This window comes from Xiphophorus hellerii, chromosome 8 (assembly GCF_003331165.1).
Source record: "Xiphophorus hellerii strain 12219 chromosome 8, Xiphophorus_hellerii-4.1, whole genome shotgun sequence".
Classification (NCBI taxonomy): Eukaryota; Metazoa; Chordata; class Actinopteri; order Cyprinodontiformes; family Poeciliidae; genus Xiphophorus; species Xiphophorus hellerii.
The window spans coordinates 7,023,742-7,047,247 of NC_045679.1; the positions used below are offsets into that span (position 1 = coordinate 7,023,742).

General features: G+C 42.0%; 1 protein-coding gene across 1 annotated transcript; it reads right to left on the bottom strand.

Moving 5' to 3' along the window:
* Positions 1–1,418: 1,418 nt before the first annotated feature.
* Positions 1,419–22,811, bottom strand: LOC116724483 (NLR family CARD domain-containing protein 3-like; the record flags this gene model as incomplete). The annotated part of the gene is made up of 7 exons (XM_032570217.1): positions 22,767–22,811; positions 22,377–22,605; positions 20,422–22,213; positions 19,810–19,983; positions 7,438–7,611; positions 2,073–2,128; positions 1,419–1,924 (listed from the first exon to the last, which is right to left on the bottom strand). Coding segments are annotated over exons 1-7 (2,934 nt in total), but the record flags the coding sequence as incomplete, so codon positions are not given.
* Between the last annotated feature and the right edge of the window lie 695 nt (positions 22,812–23,506).

A 23,506-nucleotide genomic window follows, 5' to 3' on the forward strand; every position in this document is an offset into this window, starting at 1 on the left:
ATCAATCTCCAGTTCAGTCCAGTAAATTGATGCTCTCAGTTTTCCCATCAATCCACCAATGGAGACACCAAACTGTGCAGTAAGAGACTGGTGTATTCAGTGTTTCTGTGCTTTGAACCCTCATCCATTTTACTTCTATGTCAACGGTGGAGCAGGAAGTGGAAAATCCCACCTGATTAAATGTATTGACTCTGAAGCAAGCACTGCTCTGGATCATCAGATCCATCAGTAGCCTCTTCTACTGATGGAGAGGAGGCTGACATATCAAATCAAACTGTCATGTTGACTTCATTTACAGGAACAGCAGCTTTTTCTATCAATGGCTGTTTGTTACATTCACTGCTCAAACTACCCAGGAGTCTAAAACCTCCCATTCAAGGACTTGATACTCAACTAGATGAAGTCAGATTTGAGCTTTTAAATGCTGAAATTATTGCTACTGATGATATTTCAGTGCTTTCAAAACCTCTTTCTGCTGATGTGGATGCAAGACTGAAAGAAAAGGAAATCACTGAGATTTTGGAGGAACGTCTGTTTCAGGGTCGTTGACGTATCAGGATTTCCATCAGGGGAAATTAAACATTTAAAAATATGTTTATCCATTGCAATTATTACAACATTTGAAATGTTGTGCACACAGAAATTATAATTAAAAATTAAAATAAGACGTTTTCAGAGGTTTTTTATCAATATGATTCGGCTGTGGTTTTAAAAATGTCATGTGGTGCGACCGTGATTTATCTTAAAATAAAGTATTTTCCATCAGAAAATATGAAGATTTTCCCACTTTAGGCTTCAAAGCATTGACCTCTGACCTTCATGGGATGGGAATGTTTTACTTTAAATCAGGACTTTCTGAAAGGCAGAGTTGATGAAAAAATCTTTTTAATGCAAATATTTAAATTTGACCAGGAAAAGAACAGAATGAGCAGCAAATGAACCAAATGCAGAAGAAAAATGTTTTTATTTAAAACACATGAAGAAAAACTGCAGCAAATTTAGAAAAGGAAGATTTAATATTCAAATCTGACATGTTGAGAAAAATAGGAGCCAATAGAAACAGAAAATGATCAGTGATTGAGAAAAACTGATCAACATTTCAATGAAATCTGATGAATGAAAGGAAAAAATAAGAGAAACAACATCTTGATATTCAGTGTGAAGCTTTGACTGGAAACAGAAAAACATGAGGATCCTGGAATCATCCTGGAATAATCCTTGAATAATCCTGGAATAATCCCAGCTTCCATATTTAATGGACTGGAAGAAGAAAAAGTTTCCAAGGACTCAATCAGAATTGTTTCACCAAGAAATAGATTGTAGAGACTGAACTATCTGTTCAACAGTGAGAGAGTTTCTCTGACAGGAGGAAAATCTTTAGACTCTTTAGACTCAACTCAGCACAGAAACACTGAGGAACCAGAACTGAACCAGAACCCAAATCCAGGAATCAGAGGTTCAGTGAATGTGATGTTGAAGGTGTGGAGGAGGATCAGTGAGTCAGAGGAAACTCTGTAGAAGGACAGAATGCCAGCAGGACAGTCCACATACACTGCTACTCTGTTAGAGACAGAGGAGGAGGAGAGACGAGTTTGTCTGTAATTGTGCCTGACACAGTAACCATGATCATCAGAACATCTCAGACTCCAGGAATGATCATTCAATCCAAACAAACAGTCTCCACTGTCTTCTTTCCTCATGATTCTTCTGTAACTCACTGATATATCAACATCTCCTCTCCACTCGACCTCCCAGTAACAGCGACCAGTCAGACCAGTTCTACACAGCAGCTGCGGATCATCAAATCTGTCTGGATGATCAGGATATGACTGAAGCTCCTCCACACGTGTCACCTTCCTGTTGTCTTCAGACAGTTTGAGTTCTCTGCTCACTGTGTTTGTGTCGATGGTGAGTTGACAGGAATCTGATGGAGAGAACAAACACAATCCAGCTGCAGTTATTGATCATTTATTGACACTTTGATGATGACTCCTGAATGAGTGATGTGACAGTTTGAAGATGGTTGAATGTGAGCTGCTTTGTTGTCATGAATCAGATGAAAACACACTTACATCTTTTCAGTCTCCATGGACCTGGTGTCAAGAATGGGACTCCAGCAGGCTCCACCCTGAAAGGAGGAGGGGGGTCAGACCATCAGTCTCTTTCAGCAGCAAACATGGACATTACATGTCTCTCAGACACACATTGTCCTCCACTGAGACAGGAACAGTCCAACATTTGGATTGCAAACTGCAGTGGATGTAGGAAGGACAGTTGGTGCTGCTGCAGCACAACTCATTTCTCCAAACACAGGAAAAGCTCCAACAGAGAGGAGAAAGGAAATCCCTCAGTAACAACCTGAAGAAACTCACTGATGCCTAAAAGGACATCAGGAAACTAAGGAAACATTTCTGGAAGCTCAACCTGATTTAATAATCAGCATTAAAATACAATCAATCTAAACTCTGACACAACACCTGGACACCTGTTCCATCCACACTCCCACACACAGATGAAGGAATGAAACACCAAACAGCCCTGCTGCTGAAAACCTGCTGTGGCCTCACTGTAATATCCAGAAATACAAACATTAAAAAGGAGAAGCTGCATCACATTCAACAAAGAGTTCAACAAGAATCAAAGATTTGATCTCTGAGCTCAGACTCACAAACCAGGGAGAGGCTTCCATCATCACACACCTCTGACAAACACCTCCAACCTTTCAGCACTTCCTCTACCAACCAACACCACCAGGTGGCGCTGCTGCACACATTTACAATGAGACCAAGAAGAAGAAGCAGCATCCTGAATCCAGCAGCTGCAGTAATGGCTTGTGAAAGTGACCAAGGAGCATCTGGAACCAGAACCAGCAGATCCAACAGTCCAGAGAGTTTTTGTTTGCATCTTTCCTCTCAGATTTCCAAGCTGCTCTGAGAGGGAAATGACATCATCATCCTATTGATGATGTCACGCTCTGATGTCACTGATCAGGAGCTGCTGGACTTGTACATTTCCAGCATGGAGGACAGAGAAGATCTCAGCTCTGATGAGGAGCTGGCCTTCCTTCAAACTGATTCAGGGTCAAAGAAATATTTCCAGATGAAGTCAGACTAAAATGTTGGATTGTCCTGCTGTTGCAATCAGAGGCCAAGAAGAAGCTTCAAGTTCTTCTCCTGTTCAGCTCTACGTTCCTGTCAGAGACTTCAGCTCCTCATGAGGAGAACAACTAAAGCCTGGAACAGACTGACACTAACATCCTGACATCTCATCCCTGAACAAAGCTTTGCAGCATCAAGGTGACTCTTAGCGCCATATATGGACAGATTTCCTCTAAAGGGGGCGGAGCCTGGATTGGAGGAACCAGCAGCAGCTTCCAGGAACAAACCTTGGGAACCTCTGGAGGAGAACATGGAGATGAGATTCCTGCTTTAATCAGTGGATTCATTGATAGAAAACATGACGACTGAAATATCTGAGAGCTGCAGCTCCATTTTCTACAGATCTGCTGGAACATCAGATAGAAATGAAGAATTTCATCATTTCACATCAAATCTGTTCATCTTCCACAGATACAACTGAATTATTGACCTGAACTGGTTCTAAAGGTCTGGATGGTAAAAACATCCATTGTTTTTATGTCTCATTAGTTTCCAGAAAGAGTTGAAATGTTTCAGAAGCTTTTATCCAGCAGCTCAGTAAAGATCTCTCCTCTTTCCAACCTGATTTAGTCCATGAAGCAGAACATCTCTGCTGCTGTAGCAACAGGAGGAAACTTCTCCAGCTCTCAACTTCTACACTCTGACTGCTTGGAAACAGATCAGGGAGGAACAGCCTTTTCTCCAGGCTGCCTCCTCCTGACTCTAGCGCCACCTACTGGCTGTTCACCAGAGGTGGAGAAAGAACTCAAACAATGTACTGAAGTAAAAGTACAAATAAACAGACAAAAATGTTCTCTAGTAAAAGAACCACATTAATATTTTTACTTGAGTAAAATTAAGAAAGCATGAAAAACATGTTTAATATCTGCTGAAGTTGTTTTAAAACCTGACAAACGAGCCTCATGGGAACCAATATTCTAATTTATTGAATATGACTGTAAATGTAAATATGAGATGGAGATTATTCACATTAATTCAGTAACCAGGATGTGGAGGAGTTTAACGTTACTGGGACATTCATGGCAGGAGACGCTGCGCTCCATGCGCCCCGACCGCAGTAATCAATGTTACTGCCAGTTCAGCTGCTTACAACTATTTAATTGTTTTATTTATTGCAGTCGATTTAAACTAGAAGCTTGGTAAGATTACATAAAACTTCTCTAACCTAAATCAATTTAACATCCAAAACTCAGACAGCGTTTAGCAGCTTAACTTTCCTCGATATGTTTTTCAGATTTGATGGTGAATTTTTGAAAGCTAGCAGTTCATGATATCAGGGAGGCAAAGGCGGCACCAGAATCATTGATTACATTCAAACTAACCAACAAATCAAAAAGCGCAAAGCGACTTGGATGTAACTTGCAACGCTTTATAGAAATGTAGTGAAGTAGAAAGTACAGATACTGTAAAATGTAGTGGAGTAAAAGTTCCCACCATTAAATCTACTTACGTACAGAAACATGACAAATGTCCTTAAGTTCAGTAACAAAGTTCTTGTCCCAACAACCAGGATCAGGTGAAGGACCTCTGCAGTCCCATGATGCTTCCTCTCCCTCTTCTAAACCATCTGATGGGCTGATATCATCCCTCTACTTTATCAATAAAATGTTTTTCTTTCTCTTATTACGATTCCATTATTTATCCTAAATGTGATGTCAGAGCTGTGGATCTGGAATCTGATTGGTCGGATGGATATTTCCCTGGTTTTCCAAAATGAAGGGTCTCTGCCTTTTTCCAAGACGTTGGGAATTTTTCCCAAACTTTATTGAACAATCCCAAAAGCTTTCCCAACTACTGAAAACCTAAACACATTAGTATTTTCTTGGATCTGTCTAAAAGGTCTTATTATTGTTTTTAATTTCTACCACAGTCAACAGAGCACAATTCTACTTTTTCACCATCATTCACTGCAATTCTTCATTTCCTCTGGAAAACAAGGGATTTCCATTCTCTCCTGATTCCTTTCATTCTTTGGATCATTTTCCAGATGTCGCCCCCTGGTGGAGATCAAACTACTAAATGGATGAAACTGTTAAAATTCTCACTTTCTTTCTTTGCCTCATGAATAGTTTTCTTCACTTTTTATGTAATTTATATTTTATTAAATCCTGAAAGTTGTGAGTTTTGTTTAAAATCTAAAGTTCTTTATTTTTCTCTCCCATAACTTTTAAACATTGAGGAAAAATGATTATTTTTAGTGCTTAATACAGTTAATCTTATGGCATGTGTAAATGGTATATTGAACATTCTTATTTTGAACAAATTTCTTAATTTTGAACAGGTTTGTGTTAAGGATTTGGAGCAAGACCAGATGGGCAAGCATTCAGAGAAACTGTGACCAAATGCAGATCAAAGGAGATCTCTCAGTGGGGCTCCTGCGGTGTTATCGGACCACAGGAGGCCATAAAATTAGCATATCCTGAAGGGCACTGTTACTTGAGCCTGTAGGAGAGAAATCTGTTTGGTTCACAGAAGATCAAAAGTCTTCCAGAACCAACATCTGGGATGGTGTAAAACTGAATACAACATAGAATGTTGAAACCACTTACATTTAATTTCTAAGACATTTTTCTAAGTACTAATAGAATGTTTTTAATGAAGAATGTATTATCTAATTTTAGAACTACTAATCTAGTAAACGATGAATGTATTTGAAAATTGTACTATCTGTGACAATATTAGAATCAAATGGAAATTGTTTGAATGAAAATGTTTTGTTTAGTATTAGAAAATTGCTCAGGAATTATACCTCATTTTGTTCTGCTGAATTTATGTGTTATTTTTGGCAAGACTCAATCTAGGGAGATGCTGGATGTAGAGGAACAAAAGCTGGGTTTTTGTGAAGATAACCTTTCCTTGAACCAAATGACTTGATTTAAGTTGCCTTGAGAATTTATGTAAGGAGAGATAACGGGAGAGACTTCGGATTTCACAGGTATCTGTGAAATCTTATCTTATGTTTATCTTTACCCAAATGACCGTAGAACCCAGAAGGCCAGGATGCAGCTGTTGGCTCTTTTGTTGATCCAGAGAGCAAATGGTCTTTGATCTTTGGCGTAAATTAGGGGGAGTTCTAAGTTTTTCTGAGTGTCCAAGGTAGCTTCCAGTTGGTCAACTTGAGGTACGCCTTAATTGAATATATTAAAAAGGAAAGACACACCTTCAGTATAAGAGTTCGTGCACAGGAGCAAAAATTCAGACAGCTGCCACTATTTTGCTTTTTTGCATCAGCTCTCTCCAAAGACGCGTCTTTGCTTTTTCTTTCTCTATTTTTTCCTGTCTCAGGTAATGAATGTATATCTCTGTTCCTCTGCAGTTTTGTTGTGAAATCATACGTGCTTTGTATGGGATTAAACTCTGTGATTCTGTGACGTCAACACGCAGTGTTGTTTCCTTGTGGCCGCACGTCGCCCTCTGAGCACGTCACTCTCTGAGAAGACCCGGGAGTTTGAGGAAGAGAGAGAGCCAAACTTTTTTCCAAAGTTATTTCATTAAATTATTCTTCCTTAATAACATCCATCTGACCAACATGGAGTTACTTTTCTTCTCATCTTTGCTTCTTGGGGCTGATTGGTCTGGAGCTCCATCAAATATTGTTTTAAAGTCCTTTCTGCCATCAGTAGATCATCATGGAAATCTAACTGAACTTCTTTTATTAATTTAGTCAGAGTCCCTATTAAACTATTAAACCCATCCCACTCTATAATTTTCCTTGTGAGCCGTTCTTAGTCTGGAGAATTTTCCAGAAAACTGGGTAATGATCTCTGCCTCCAGATGAGGCGTCTAAATATTTAATTATCAAATTAAACATTCAGCTTCAAACTAAATATTTCCCAGCAGACTGACTAAAGACATTTCTCCCTCTTCCTCCTCTATCAGACCTTCTCTGCTCCTGCAGCAGGTTCCTCCATACCTGAGAGTTTCCAGTCTCCAGTGTGGATCCTTCAGTCCAGCCGACAGCAGCTTCACACCTGAGTCTCCTGGATGATTGTAGCTCAGGTCCAACTCTTTCAGATGGGAGGGGTTGGAGGTCAGAGCTGAGGCCAGAGAAGCACAGCCTTCCTCTGAGACCAAACAGCCTGATAAGCTGCAGACACACAATTCATCACATGATGAGAATATGAGAACATTGAGGTAGAACCCAAGGTCTGAACTGATGGATGGATGGATGGATTTGTAACATGTGGAATGAATAAGAAAGCCAAGCAATTGCTGGGATCTGTAATAATTTTTCTTTTTGCCCCTAAGATGCAGCAATTTGTCAAGTGCCCAGAGTTACCTGAGAGTTTCCAGGTTGCAGTTTGGACTCTTCAGTCCAGCAGAGAGAAGCTTCACTCCTGAATCCTGCAGGTTGTTGTTACTCAGGTCCAGTTCTCTGAGACTGGAGGACTGGGAGCTGAGAACTGAGGACAGAGCTTCACAGCTTCTCTCTGAGAGGTTACAGTCACTCAGTCTGAGACAGAGAAAAAATCTGTTTTTCAGCAAATCAGAAATATTTATTTATTCATTTCCAGTCAAGAATTTTCTTCTTGGAAAGATTGAAATGACTTTTTACTTCACATATTTTTATGTTGACTTTTATTGTGAACTGGATCATTTTGTAGATGGTTCTCCTGTCTTGAAGGATTGAACAACAGACAGCAAGGAGGCTGGCAAGAGAAATATTACAATCCACCATGAACTAAATGAATCCAGTGTCAGTTTTAACAGAAAGAGTCCAGTGGAAATCTAGGCTGAATAACAGCATCAGAGCTGGTTTGAGGGAAAACACCAGCTTCAAGCAAAGCAGAGAGAATCTCAGATTTCATCTTTCACTTTTTAACTGCTTGGATACAGAAATGGAAAACTGAGCAGCAACTGACAAAAGCTGTTCCTTTGAGCAACAAGCTAACTATTTAGCTTCAAACTAAATGTTTCCCAGCAGGGACTTCCGGTTATGGCGTCTTACTGCGCAGCTGCTGGGCTCTGAGCTCCGACCAATATATCCTGCATTTAGATATCTAGACCACTGCTAAGATATTTTCCGTACGAGCAAACTCCCTGGGATTCAATTCAACCTGCCAAGATGCCGAGTAAACAAATTAAAAGCGAAAACAACCAGCAAAGAGGGATCTGACGCTGGAAGCGAAGCGGAAACCGATACATGGAGGAGGCTAACGCTAGCTCCCTGACCCTGAAGCTAACCTCCTGGAAGCTATCCAAGCCTTGAAAACTCACTTTACCAGGCAACTACGGGAGATTATAACTTCAAATCAAGAAATTAAAGACACAGTTGGAGTATTCCTCGAGAGGTTTACCTCTGCAGAATCCCGCATTAGCAACCTGGAGGACGGCGTCGCCTCGTTAACAGGCAAAGAAGCGACCATACAAAAGAAAACCCAGGATCTCGCTTTGAAGGTGGACGAGCTTGAAAACAGAAGATCCAACCTGAGACTCGTGGGTTTACCCGAGAAGACAGAGCAAGGGGACATTGCTGCTTTTCTGCAGACCTGGCTGATGGAGGTCCTGGGGCGGGACGCGTTTCCATCCCCCCATTATCGAGCGGGCCCACAGGGTGAAGGGCCAGAGAGCTCCAGGCCGCCCGCCACGCGTGATCATCGTGAAATAACTAAACTATCAAGACAAGATGAGGGTGATGACTGCAGCCCATCTGAAAGGAAAGGTGATGTACAACGGCGGCCATGTGATGTTCTTCCCTGCTATCCGCGGATGTGGTGAAACAACGGAAACAAAACGACCTGGTGAAACAACAACTCCGTAATCTGAATATAAACTTTGGACTGATATTCCCAGCAAAGATGAGGATTTTCCACCGCGGTAAAAGCTTCCTCTTCCACACGCCAACGGAGGTGGAGAAATTTATACGGGAAACAAAACAAACTGACGGGTAACCACATTTACACGCTAGATGGCGCCAGCGAGGTTTAATAAGGATCAATACTCCATTTGATTGGTGATCCTGGACAATACACATTTCCACTAAGTCTCCCCCTCTTAGCGGTGGGGAATAAGTTTTAGATACCATGGTCGGGGTTCGCAGTTTAAGGTTGAGGTGCGAGTAACACTAGGAGTACTAGGTTTTCGATTTCTCCCCAGACTTACTGAAACAGTGCTAAAAGAACCAACGACTCTGATGGCTCAAATTAGCATCCATTCTTCAATTGTAAATGTGGTCGTTGACCATCAGGCCAGAAGGTAGGAGTGTGAATAGTCCATGTTGGGGGTGGGTATCTATGATGCCAACAGGAGATCAGATCTCCTGTAGGTAATGCTCTTCAGTCTAGTTTTGAAGCATACATGAAGTGTTTTTGGAGAGATGTGATCTTTTGCAGCTGATGTTGTGCTGCATTATCCAGTCTAAGTCGAAGTCTAAGTCTAAGGAACAATTGTGCAACTGTGAGATGCGTTGAGGCCATTACCAGGGTACTTAAAGGTACTTACAATCCTTCAGGTCATTTGGACTATCTCTAGACTGCATAGGAGTGGCGTCAACGTGGACTAACTCCATCACTTCTAGTTAAGAGACACGCTTACAACGCAGAGTTTAAGCTCAAGGCGATCAGTCACACAGTAGAATACGGGAATGGGCTCTTTGCACCTGCCGCGCTGACGTCACAACCGCATGCGCAAATGCGGCTCTCTTTTTTCGCTTTCAGTTACCATGACAGCTAGAAAAGACAAAGTCTTATTTCAGACGCAAATCAAACAATACTATGAACATTGCTGTCTTCATAATATAATGGGCTGTTAAGTTTTCATGGATTTCCAAGGGATCCTGAATTAAGAAGACGGTGGCTTGTAAATATTCGTCACTACCAGTTAAAGCTAACCAAAGTTTACAGCTTTCACTTCACTCCGGATCAGCTTCTTCAGCCTAAAGAAGAAGGTAAAGGAGCCTCCTGTGTTATTTCCATGGAATCACTTCTGTATTCAGCCTGAAAGAGTTTATGGGAACCAGAGAGCAGACCAGAGCCAGACAGCCGAGCTACTGATCCGCCTGTAAACACTGCTGTAAACACCGTCCTGCTTCACAAGAAGTGTAACATAGTTAAAATGGTTCAGGTTAAATCCTGCTAAAATGCACCATCTGCTGGTAAAACGGGGTATTGCATTCACCCTAGAAAGAGCGGGGTATTATGGGTAATCCTCAGAGCCATGAGGATCACTGTCGAGGTAACGTGTCTCTGCAATGTGATAAAGAAATATTATTTATAAAATATGTTTATGGTTTTCGTTTTTGCATATTATTGAAATATGTTTAATCCATGTTATGTTAGCTTTGCTATTATATTGTTTTTGTTGCGTTATAGAAATGTTTAGTTCGTGAGAAAGTGTGGCAGGAATTTCCCACACGGTAACATTCTGGCTCCTCCTTGCAGGAGTTTCTTTCATGCCAGAGACTGACTTTACCTCGGTGCCCATGTGTGAAATGCAGGTATGTTTTACTAAATCTCTGTAGCAGATGGCTAATATAAGGCAATTTTATATTAATAGTTTTATATAGATATGGTTAATGTTTTTGCATTGTTCCAAGATGCAAGTTCGTATAAGCTAAAATATAAAAATGGCATCTAGTAAATTAAATGTCAGCATTTTATTTTATTTTTCAGAGCATTTTAATTAATTGTGTTACTTTCTTTAAAAAGGACACTCACTGGTTGTTCCGTTGATGTAAACCAAATCCACTATACGATCACTGTAATTTTCAATTATTTTATTTTGGTTACTGTATTATGGGTAATCCTCAGAGCCATGAGGATCACTGTCGAGGAGTTTCTTTCATGCCAGAGACTGACTTTACCTCGGTGCCCATGTGTGAAATGCAGGTATGAAATAAAGAAAACAACTGATGCCAGATTGAGCTCCTAGTCCTTCATTTCTGCACCAAGAAGCCACCAGATCCACGTAGGCCACATTGGTGCCGTGACTCGTCCAGAACTACATCGGACCGGGCTGGTGACTTCTGATCTTCACGTCGCTGGAGCTCCACTGTACCATCTGGGTTTTCAACAATAGTCTAAGTAGCACATCTGAGTATTTATAAATCCTTGGGAAAGGATATTTTCTTTTGAATGCTTTTGGACTTTTGTCAAAATGAGTTTCAGTAATTTTGGACAATCAAACATGACTCCACTCTGTAGGGGTAGAGGTAGAGGGTTCTTTAACACCCCTGTTCCATTTTCAATGGGTGACAAAGTGTTGGGTGGGGCATTACTTGATGTAAATACTGAAGATGACTCATTTGTGACTGGGGAAGCTGTTACACCCAGTAGTCAGACCTGTCCTAATATTCAACCTCGTCAGTGTTCTAGCACATCTACCCCAGATTCTCATGTTAATAATGCTGGGCTAGTTGATCAGATGAGCACTATTGTCCAACAAATAGGGCAACAGCTGGCTGATAGTGTTATGGCACACCTGAACTCAAGCACCCCAAGTGGTACTGCAATAAAGAATACTCAAAATGAGAGCCATCAAGTTCCATTCAGCTCATTAGATCTTTCTCAGGTCCAGCTCGTCTCCAGAAGCCAGGTGAGAGAACCACCTATTTTTAAAGGGGAGAGTTCTGATACAGTTACAGTTGATGAATGGGAGGACTCAATGAAAAGTTACATCAAAAAGAGTGGTGTACAGCAAGAACACCAAGCTGAAGAAATCCTGATCCATCTTAGAGGCAGAGCAAGGGATGTTGTGAGGTGTGGAATACGCAACTGTGGAATTGATGTTCAGCACAATCCACAAGCCATCTATTCTCTTCTTCGCAAGCACTTTGGGTCCGATCAGTGCTCCCCCGTACCACTTGCTGATTTTTACTCCACCCGGCCAAAAGAGAACGAGGATCCATTCGAATATTGGCTAAGATTGAATGGAGCAGCTGATGTTGCTGTTAGCCGTCTTCAAGAACAGGGTAAGACCTTTGACAATCCAAGTGTTGAAGTTACTCGCATGTTCATCAGAAACTGTCCATGTAAAGATTTAGCTATCACCTTCAGATCTAAGACCATAGAAAAATGGTCAGCACAAGATGTTCAGGAGGTGTTGGATGAGTATCATATGGAAAAGGGACTGCGGTCTGCTCGGAAAGAAAGCAGAATCAGTGTGAACCGTGCGGAGGTGGACTGCACAGCGCCCACATCTGTTCAGAAGCAGGAACTGCAACAATGTGTAGCCCCAGACAATTCCACTATGGACAGGCTGATTAGCATGTTGGAGAAAGTCCTACTTCAAGCCCAAGGCAACTCCCAGTCCAGCAGAAGGCAACCTGTTAAAAACCGTTTGCCGAGTATTAAAGGACTGAACGACATACCATGTTCTGTGTGTAATGATAATTCTCACACTGCTCGTACACACTGCCGCCAGAATAATCTGTGCTTCTTCTGCCATCTTCCTGGCCATTCAAGTCGAAACTGCCGTCAGAGAGAGCAGCTGCCTTCCCACAACCAGCAGGAAAACTGAAAGATCTGCGTGGAGGGGAGGACGGCGCAGATCATCTTAATGTCACTCCCACCTTGGATTCTTCTGATGATGACTGTGAGACACTGTACATTAATTACAGCAACAGAGTCCCACCACAAAAGACAATAATTGTGCAAGCCCCTCAGAGACTTTCAAAGACTGACAGCTTGTTCTACACAGATGTGACTGTTGGAGGAAAGCATTCTCTCAAAGCCTTGGTTGATAGTGGATCAATGGCATGCACCATAAGTGAGGAGGCTGAAGCAAAACTTTCAAGCTGTCTCACAAACCTGGATAAGAAACCAGCTGCTGATTTTGTTATTGTTGGATGTGGAGGTCATGTCGTCCCACCTTCTGCATTGTATGAACTCACTCTAACAGTTTTTGACCTTAATGTCATAATCCCTGTTTTAGTAGTTCCAGGCCAAACTGATGAAATGATATTGGGCAGTAATGCTATCAGATGGCTGATTTCACGAATGAAAACCTCTTTTGATGGGACAACTGATTGTTCCTCTCAGAGAGGCATTCACAAAGACAATTTGCCCTGTTTAATGTCTCTGCTGTCAGACTCAATATCCTGTGACCCAGACATGAAACCCATCAAAGTGGGCACAGCCAAACTCAAAAGGTCTGTAACTCTCCAGCCCCTAACTGAACATTTAGTTTGGGCCAAACTGCCTACATCTGATGTTTCTTCAGTTGGATGTTCAGTCATCATTGAACCAACTCAGTCCAAATGCAGACCCAGACAAATCCTAGTGGGGAGAGTTGTGGCGTCATTGTATGGTGACGGGTGTGTTCCTGTCAAGATTGTAAATCCAACTGAAAAACCTCTCACTCTGAGAAGAAATGCAAAAGTTGCCGATGTGTCCACTTGTGTTTCTGTACAGGACTTCGCCAAGCCTGAGCTCATCCAATCCAACACACAGTACACCAAAGACCCTGTAAAGACACCAGTATCTGACAAGGAGATGTCTCATATTCTGAGTGACATTGGACTCCAGGACTTGGACCTCTCATCCTGTGAAGTCTCCCTTGAGTGGAAAAATAAGTTATTGCAAATCATTCAGCAGTATGAATACATCTTTTCTCGGCATAAAATGGACTGTGGGGATGCTACAGATTTTGTGCACAGAATACGACTTGTGGATGACAAACCCTTTAGACTACCATACAGGCGTGTTCCGCCCTGCCATTATGAAAAACTGCGCACTGCTCTGAGTGAAATGGAGGAGTTAGGAATTATTCGTAAATCACAAAGCGAATACTCCTCTCCTTTGGTTCTGGTTGTTAAGCCTAATGGAGACCTCCGCATCTGCAATGATTTCAGATGGCTGAATGCGCGAACCGTTAAAGATGCGCATCCATTGCCTCATCAAACAGATGCCCTCGCCGCACTTGGTGGGAATGTATTCTTTTCCACCATGGACCTGACTTCAGGGTTCTATAATGTGAGGCTACACGAGGATGACAAAGGGTTTACTGCCTTTTCATCTCCATTTGGCCTGCATGAGTACAATAGGATGCCTCAAGGCTTGACCAATAGCCCTGCAACTTTCATGCGAATGATGATGTCTATTTTTGGGGACCAAAATTTCACTAGTTTGCTATGTTATTTGGATGACCTGATGGTCTTTGCCCCATCTGAACAGGTTGCGCTTGATCGGCTCCAGATGGTTTTCTCTCGTCTGGCTGCAAATAACTTAAAACTGTCTCCAAAAAAGTGTCACTTCCTTCGTAGGTCAGTGAAATTTTTGGGTCATGTGATAAGTGAGGACGGTGTAAGCACTGATCCTAGTAAAGTTGAGGCTATCAGTGAGGTACAGGAAACTGATCTCATGGAGCCTGATGGTGAGACACCATGTGCCAGGAAAATTAGATCCTTTCTTGGGATGGTCCTTTATTATCATCACTTTATTGGGAAGTGCTCTGTCAAAGCCAAACCACTCTTTGGCCTTGTAGCTGAGCCTGGAGCGACAAACAAAAAAGGGCGAGGCAACAAACCCAAATTCAAAAAGGGTCAGGTTAAACTGTCCCCATCTGACTGGACTGACGAGTGCAAGGAAGCATTTAAAACTTTGAAAAACGATTTGATAAGTAGTGTTACCTTGGCTCATCCGGATTTTAATGCTCCATTCATCCTTGCGGTTGATGCCTCTTTTGATGGCATTGGAGCTGTTTTGTCACAGCTTCCCCCTGATGGAAGGGTGGCTAGACCAGTGGCTTTTGCCAGTAGGACTCTCTCACGCTCACAGCTAAACTATCCAGCACATCGCTTGGAATTTCTTGCTCTTAAATGGGCAATATGCGACAAGTTTAGCCACTGGCTAAAAGGGCGTCATTTCACAGTCTGGACAGACAACAACCCATTAACATACATACTAACCAAGCCAGGTTAGATGCGTGTGAACAACGGTGGGTTTCCAGGCTCGCTGCCTATAGTTTCGATCTGAATTATGTTCCTGGTAGCAAAAATGTTGTCGCTGATGCCTTGAGTAGAGAACCATTTGTTCAGTCATGCATGAGCCATCGCATCATAACTGAACCATATACCGCACTGCTTAACCAGGTGAACGGTATGATGGACAAAACGGTCCAAGATGCGTTTCGTTGTACGAACAACTGTCAGCTGGTTGTTGAGAGCACAGATGACACTGCTGAGGTTCCCTCACCGACTCCCCAGACATTAACGTCACAAGATGTGTCAGCTGTTCTTGAGGCACATGAGTCTGGAGGTTTCAGTCAGGCAAGAGCCACTGATCCAGCTGTCTTGCAACTCAGTGACATTGATCAATCTGCCTTGATGCCAAAGAGTGAACTTGCTAATTTACAAGGTCAGGATGGTGTGTTGGGCCGACTTTTCTATTATATGCAGTGTCACAGGAGACCCACCAGACGTGAACGAGCAAGTGAGTCACCTGGTGTTCTAAACCTGCTGAGACATTGGCCTAAGCTTGTCATTAAAGATGGCCTGATGTACAGAGTTAAAAAAGACAAACAAATGAACATGACAACTCAACAGTTTATTGTCCCTGACTCTTTAAAAGCCAAGGTCCTCCAAGGGGTGCATGACTCAGCTGGTCATCAGGGCCAGGCCCGCACGCTGTCTCTCGCCAGACAGAGATTCTTTTGGATTGGGATGGAACGTGACATCATTAACCATGTGAAGTGCTGTTTTCGATGTGTGGTTGGTAAAACTCCAGAACCTAATGACAGAGCTCCCCTTGAAAGTATTCACACCTCTGAGCCAATGGAACTGGTCTGTATTGACTTTTGGACAGCTGAGCTCTCAGATAGGCGCTGTGTCGATGTTCTAGTTGTAACTGACCACTTTTCCAAGATGGCACATGCGTTTCCATGCAAAAATCAGTCAGCCAAACAAGTTGCTCGTCGTCTGTGGGATGACTTCTTTTGCATATATGGCTTTCCTAAACGCATTCATTCAGATCAAGGAGCAAATTTTGAAAGTCTTCTCATCAAAGAACTGCTGGACATGGCTGGCATACAAAAATCTCACACCACACCGTACCACCCGATGGGGAATGGCATTGTTGAACGTTACAACAGAACCTTAGGTAACATGATACGAGCACTTCCTCCCCAGTCCAAGTCAAGATGGCCTCAGATGCTCCGAATGCTAACATTCTGCTACAATTGCACTGAGCATGAAACAACTGGGTTTGCACCGTTTTTCCTTATGTTCGGCAGGATCCCGCGCCTGCCCATTGATGTGGTTTTCCAGCACGCTCTGTCAAATGGCCCAGTTGTAGACCATCATGAGTTTGTCTCCCGCCTCAAACATGTCCTCTCTGTGGCTGCCCACATTGCTCAACAAAACAGTTCATCTGAACAAGCCCACCAAGCAATGTACTACAACCGCAAAGCTAAAGGTTCTCCTCTCGATGTGGGTGACAGAGTTTTGGTTGCTAATCGTGGTGAGCGAGGGAAGAGGAAAATTGCAGACAAATGGGAATCAACAGTATACGAAGTGGTGTCTGTGAAGCCTGATATAAATGTGTATTGCATCAAAGATCCTGTCACATCAAGGACAAAGGTTCTCCACAGAAATCTTCTACTTCCTGTCAACTTTCTCACTGCTGCTGCCGTTTCTGCTGTTGCAGACCATTCCCCTTGCCCTTCCACAGCGGGAAGTGGACTCTCTGACCCTATTGTGCCTGATGAAGTACAGGACAATGAAACTAAAACTGTGAACTGGCTTTTGCAAATGGAGGACAATAGTTGTATGGATGAAGTTGTAAATCACCCTGACTGTGCTTCTGACATTCCAGTACGTGGTTCTTCAGTGGACATTGTGTGTCCTATCTCAAGTGATGTGACCAAGGATTTGCCTGAACCTGATCTCCCTGGACCTGTTGCACTGTCAGACTCTCCTGAACCAGTTTCCAACCTTACAACTGCAGCTGTCCTCTCTGAGCCCATTCAGCATGATCTTTCAGCTGAACATAGTACTGACACAAAACTGGACTTGCCTGCGACTGATGTTGTTTGCACTCAGCCGTCTCGGCTTTGCACTAGGTCGGGTAGGCCTGTTAAGCCTCCAGCCAGACTTATATGTGAAATGAATGAACAGGTTGTGGATGATTCAATGTCAACTGTGGACTCTCTGTTTTCCTTTGTAAGGACCATGTTTGCAGGGTAGATTTGTGTTGTTTCAAAGTTTTTTTGTTTTGTTTTTTTTTTCCCTCAGTGACTGCTTTGTAGAGCAATGGTTGTATGTCAAAAGGTGTAAATGGCATCTTTTGGGTCTGTGTTGGTAAGAGTAATGGCCGCACTTTTGCTAACATTATTCCTCATGGATAGTTTTGAACTGATGTGACTACTATGTGCTCTTTTTATTGCACTTTTATTTTATTGCTGTGTGTACTTGTTTGATACAACCCCATTTTAGCAGAATTTACAGGGGGTGTATGTAACATAGTTAAAATGGTTCAGGTTAAATCCTGCTAAAATGCACCATCTGCTGGTAAAACGGGGTATTGCATTCACCCTAGAAAGAGCGGGGTATTATGGGTAATCCTCAGAGCCATGAGGATCACTGTCGAGGTAACGTGTCTCTGCAATGTGATAAAGAAATATTATTTATAAAATATGTTTATGGTTTTCGTTTTTGCATATTATTGAAATATGTTTAATCCATGTTATGTTAGCTTTGCTATTATATTGTTTTTGTTGCGTTATAGAAATGTTTAGTTCGTGAGAAAGTGTGGCGGGAATTTCCCACACGGTAACATTCTGGCTCCTCCTTGCAGGAGTTTCTTTCATGCCAGAGACTGACTTTACCTCGGTGCCCATGTGTGAAATGCAGGTATGTTTTACTAAATCTCTGTAGCAGATGGCTAATATAAGGCAATTTTATATTAATAGTTTTATATAGATATGGTTAATGTTTTTGCATTGTTCCAAGATGCAAGTTCGTATAAGCTAAAATATAAAAATGGCATCTAGTAAATTAAATGTCAGCATTTTATTTTATTTTTCAGAGCATTTTAATTAATTGTGTTACTTTCTTTAAAAAGGACACTCACTGGTTGTTCCGTTGATGTAAACCAAATCCACTATACGATCACTGTAATTTTCAATTATTTTATTTTGGTTACTGTATGATGGGTAATCCTCAGAGCCATGAGGATCACTGTCGAGGAGTTTCTTTCATGCCAGAGACTGACTTTACCTCGGTGCCCATGTGTGAAATGCAGGTATGAAATAAAGAAAACAACTGATGCCAGATTGAGCTCCTAGTCCTTCATTTCTGCACCAAGAAGCCACCAGATCCACATAGGCCACAGAAGCATGAAAAACTAATAAAGCGAAATAACACGGAGACCTTAAGGAACACGGCCATATTTTTCTAAAAGCAACAACTGAACCTGAACAGTCAGCTGAACTAGAACTCCGACACCAGAGCTGCTACTGTTAAGCTAGTTAAGCTGTTAAGCTATGGGCTTGTTGTTCTTCAGAAGGAAAAAGCCTGAACCATAAAATCCCCGTTACTTGGTCTCTGACACTAACGACAATAAACACACATAATATACTTGAAAACAAGGTAAAAACATTGTCCGTTAATGAATGATGAAAAATGTTTAGATACTTAAATAGCACATTTTTACAGGAAAAATGTCTAGCATAAGCTATAGCTAATGTTAGCCACAATGTTTAAAGAAAGTAAAACTCACCTTCGTATCTGTGTATAACGAGGCGAACATCTTAAAACCTTTCTCCAGATTACTTGTCAGGGCTTCGGATAGATGTACATCATTAAGCTGAGGTGCAAAAAGCCCATAGAGCAGCAGCGAGAGAATTTAACATGAAGGAATCAATGGTGCGGAAGTGGAGGAAGCCACAGCTGTTCATTTTGGGAATGAACGGAGTTTTCAGAACGCTGGTTTGTAATCTATTAATAAAGTTTGACTGACCTATCTGACTATTTTGTCGACATTCCCTTTATCGCAGTTCCATCTAATGGATGCATAACGTAACCCCAGCCTCTACTGTAGCGTCTATTCTATGCGCCTTATAATGCGGTGCGCCTTATATATGAAAAAAGTTTTAAAATAGGCCATTCATTGAAGGTGCGCCTTATAATGTGGTGCGCCTTATAATGTGGAAAATACAGTATGTTTAACTCTTTACCTCTTACTTTAATAAGAAGAGTTTGAATCTGGGGGCGTTGAGTGTTACCACTAGCCGACAGCTCTGCATGTGAGCCGAGAGCAGAGGGGCTACTGAAGCTGATAGTAATACAAAATAAAGTATGTCTTTATTTCTTATCATCTTCAATGTAGTGCCTTTAAAACCACAAAATGAAATCAGAAAATTTTTCTAGGAAACTCTGGTGCTCAGCCTTAAGTTTAAATTATGATACATCCCAAATATTCAATTTCTACATATTTATAGGATCTCAGTTGTCCAGGACATAAGAAACAAACAAACACTTGTTGCACATCCTATCACAGTTCCACTCTGGAATTCACTGAGTTCCTGAGAGCAACACATTCTTTCACAAATGTTTGTAAAAACAGTCTACATGCCTAAGTGCTTACTTTCATACACCTGTGGCCATGGAAGTTATTGGAGCACCTGATTACAATCATTTAAATGGGTGGTCAAATACTTCTGGCAATCTCTTCTAGCATCTAGTGGATAGAAATAACTAGCATCGAGAAAATTTTACCTGAGAGTTTCCAGGTTGCAGTTTGGACTCTTCAGTCCAGCAGAGAGAAGCTTCACTCCTGAATCCTGCAGCTTGTTGTTACTCAGGTCCAGTTCTCTGAGACTGGAGGACTGGGAGCTGAGAACTGAGGACAGAGCTTCACAGCTTCTCTCTGAGAGGTTACAGTAACTCAGTCTGAGGAGACAGAGAGAAAATCTGTTATAAAAAAAAAATGTGTTCTTTCAAATCAACAATGTTTTTTTTGGACAGAGAAGGAACTATCTTATTTTATACAACCTTTGCATTTGTTGTGAACTGGTTCATTCTATATTTGGACCTCCAGCCTCAAAGAACTGAACTACAGGTAACAAGGAGGTTGGAAATAGCCTTATAAATTTTAATGTAGTTAATACAATTAACTATATTAATACAATTTCAATTTTAACAGTGGAGAAGTTTTGCTGCTTTAATATGTAACACAATGTCCAGCTGCTGAAGGAAATCTGTTTCTTTTTTGCGCAACACTGCCAATGAAGAGACAATGCACCAATATATAAACTGCAACATGAATATTTACCTCATCATTAGCATATTTTCATCTATAAAAAATACAGTAACAATCTTTGACCTTACAGAGCTTTGTTGGAGGCTTTAACCACTGGCAGCAGCCTGAGAAGAACCTCCTCTGAAGCAGAGTATTTCTTCAGGTCAAACACATCCAGATCTTTTCCTGATGACACTAAGATGAAACCAAGAGCTGACCACTGAGCAGGAGACAGTTTAGCTGTGGAGAGACGTCCTGAACTCAGAGACTGTTGGATCTCCTCCACTAGAGAACGATCATTCAGTTCATTCAGACAGTGGAACAGATTGATGCTTTTCTCTGCAGATACATTTTCATTGATCTTCTCCTTGATGTACTGAACTGTTTCCTGATTGGTCTGTGAGCTACTTCCTGTCTTTGTCAGCAGACCTTGTAGGAGTCTCTGATTGGTCTGCAGTGAAAGTCCCAGGAGGAAGCGGAGGAACAAGTCCAGGTGTCCATTTGGACTCTGTAAGGCCTGGTCAACAGCTCTCTGGTGGAGAGATTTTAGGTCAGATTTATTAAGTAATGAAGATTTCTTAGATATTTGTGTTTCTTTCATCACGTCAGAACCAGAGTTGATAAAGGTCAGATGAACATGAAGAGCAGCCAGAAACTCCTGAACACTCAGATGGACGAAGCAGAACACCTTGTCCTGGTACAGACCTCTCTCCTCTTTAAAGATCTGTGTGAACACTCCTGAGTACACTGAGGCTGCTCTGATATCGATGCCACACTCTGTCAGGTCTGATTCATAGAAGATCAGGTTTCCTTTCTGCAGCTGATCAAAAGCCAGTTTTCCCAGAGACTCAATCATCTTCCTGCTCTCTGGACTCCAGTGTGGATCTGTTGCAGCTCCTCCATCATACTTGACCTTCTTCACTTTGGTCTGAACCACCAGGAAGTGGATGTACATCTCAGTCAGGGTGCTGGGCAGCTCTCCTCCCTCTCTGGTCTCCAACACATCCTCCAGAACTGTAGCAGTGATCCAGCAGAAGACTGGGATGTGGCACATGATGTGGAGGCTTCGTGATGTCTTCATGTGGGAGATGATCCTGCTGGCCTGTTTCTTACCTCTGAATCTCTTCCTGAAGTACTCCTCCTTCTGTGGGTCATTGAACCCTCTGACCTCTGTTACCATGTCAACACACTCAGGAGGGATCTGATTGGCTGCTGCAGGTCGTGTGGTTATCCAGAGGAGAGCAGAGGGAAGCAGTTTCCCCCTGATGAGGTTTGTCAGCAGAACGTCCACTGAGGTGGACTCTGTAGCATCAGTCAGGATCTCCTTGTTGTGGAAGTCCAGATCAAGTCGACTCTCATCCAGGCCATCAAAGATGAACAGAACCTGGAAGTGTTCAAAGCTGCAGATTTCTTTGGTTTCACTAAAGAAGTGATGAACAAGTTCCACCAAGCTGAACTTTTTCTCTTTCAGCACATTCAGCTCTCTGAACGTGAATGGAAATATGAACTGGATGTTCTGGTGGGCTTTGTCTTCAGCCCAGTCCAGAGTGAACTTTTGTGTTAGGACTGTTTTCCCAATGCCAGCCACTCCCTTTGTCATCACTGTTCTGATTGGTTGATCTCTTCCAGGTTGGACTTTAAAGATGTCTTCTCCTCTGACTGTTGTTTCTGGTCTGTGTGGTTTCCTGGATGCTGTTTCAATCTGTCTGACCTCATGTTCATCATTGACCTCTCCAGTCCCTCCCTCTGTGATGTAGAGCTCTGTGTAGATCTGGTTCAGAAGGGTTGGACTTCCTGCTTTAGCAATCCCCTCAAACACAGACTGGAACTTCTTCTTCAGACCAGATTTAAGTTGATGTTGACAAACTGGAGCAAAATGTCCTAAATTAACACAATAACAAAAATCAGATATGAAAAAAATCATTTTTTGAATTTGATTACATCACTTCTGAAGATGTTTTGCATAAATGTGATTCCATCTCTTCAAATTTCAGTAAATGTGTAATTTATCTATCATTTCAAATCTTTGAAGAAATCCTCTTACTGCTCTGCAGACGGTCAGCCAGCTCCTCCTGCTTCATCCTCCTCAGGAAGTTCAGTGTGATCTTCATCACTGCCTCTCTGCTGCTCCTCCTCTGCTCTTCATCATCACCTTCCAACACCTCATCATCATCTCTCTGACTCTCTGAATGTTCTGGGTCATTTGGACTCAGAACTTTCTGAATCTTCTTCAGTTCTTTCTTCACAAAAGTGACAATATTGTCCTCCAGCGCCTGGAATAGAATAATAGATGAAGGAAACATCAGACTGAAATCAAGGAGCCAAACACCAGATGGATGTTGGACAGACTGACACTCCTCTGGTCTACAAAGTGCAGCATGAAGGTGACTTTGAACAGAACCCATGGAAAAATAGTTCTTGTTCATGTACAGACCATAAATATGGAGTCAAACACAGCATGAAATTGTGTTTGTTTCTGCTGGGCAGATGAAACACTGGGAACCTCTGAGCTCTGCTGGTCCACTCTGTGGAGGAACCAGGAACAATTAGGAAGTCAGGAAATATTCATCCATCAGTATTCACAGATGGAATCACCAAGAGTTTGACATTAAAATTCCATATAGCAGAAAAACAGAACATCACATAAAAATAATACAAAGAAGTTAGGAGGAAGATTAACTACAACAATGGAGACCAATAACACCAGAAACACCCAGTAGTCATTTCAAAAAGTTGGTACTGAAAGTGGACTTCAAACAGTCCACAGTGTCAGCAGATCTGATGCTGGTGGAGACAGTTTCCCAGAGGTTGGGGACAGTGGAAATGAAGGCTCTGTCCACACAGGTCTTCAGGACAGTGTGGGACATCCATCAGGTTCCTATGAATAGATCTGAGGTGATGTGGACATGGAGGAGGTCATGGAAATGTCTTCCACAGTCTGACATGGAGCCAGGAAGCAGAAGAACATCATCATCAACACCCCAGAGATGAAGATAAGATGGTGTTTTCATTAGAACAGAGCAGCTGATTTTTGTAGATAATAGATCAAACCTCTCTGTAAATATAAATGGGAACATCTGAGTTCTTACTGGTTCTATTTCTACAGTTACAACAATTAGTAGCGGCGCACCTCTCTGATGATGGCGGTCCAGGAGATTTCAAGTCAATCTTATT